The sequence below is a fragment of the Penaeus monodon genome, chromosome 19 (genome assembly GCF_015228065.2).
Source record: "Penaeus monodon isolate SGIC_2016 chromosome 19, NSTDA_Pmon_1, whole genome shotgun sequence".
Lineage (NCBI taxonomy): Eukaryota > Metazoa > Arthropoda > Malacostraca > Decapoda > Penaeidae > Penaeus > Penaeus monodon.
Genome location: NC_051404.1, coordinates 34372304 through 34372581, shown reverse-complemented (window position 1 = coordinate 34372581; position 278 = coordinate 34372304). Strand labels below are relative to the sequence as shown.

Genomic DNA, 278 nt, shown 5'->3' with positions numbered 1-278 from the left:
GAATCACGCAAGAACCTTTACCCTGCGCCTCGCCTTCACGGTCACAACCCACGTGCAGTCGATCGGATGGTTATGCTGCCTCGAGTACTCCAGGCGCTCCTCCTCGACGTCATCTGAGCTGATCTTGCCCTGCTCGCCGTGCAGGTAGTATCGGCACGGCTCGATGTACGGCCGGTCCAGCGCTTGCAAAGGGAGGTTGGGAGCTGTTAGTGACCGTGGTCTTGAGATCCAGCCTGACTGGTGGGACTGGTGCAAAGGAATGGACACGAAGCTATTTT

General features: G+C 57.9%; 1 protein-coding gene across 1 annotated transcript in view; it reads right to left on the bottom strand.

Moving 5' to 3' along the window:
- LOC119585397 (neuropilin and tolloid-like protein 2) overlaps positions 1–278 on the bottom strand; it is a 22547-nt gene that overhangs the window by 20724 nt on the left and 1545 nt on the right. Inside the window, exon 3 of the mRNA XM_037934060.1 lies at positions 22–246. Within this exon, the coding sequence (XP_037789988.1) occupies positions 22–246 (225 nt within the window). The remainder of the gene's footprint in view (positions 1–21; positions 247–278) is intronic.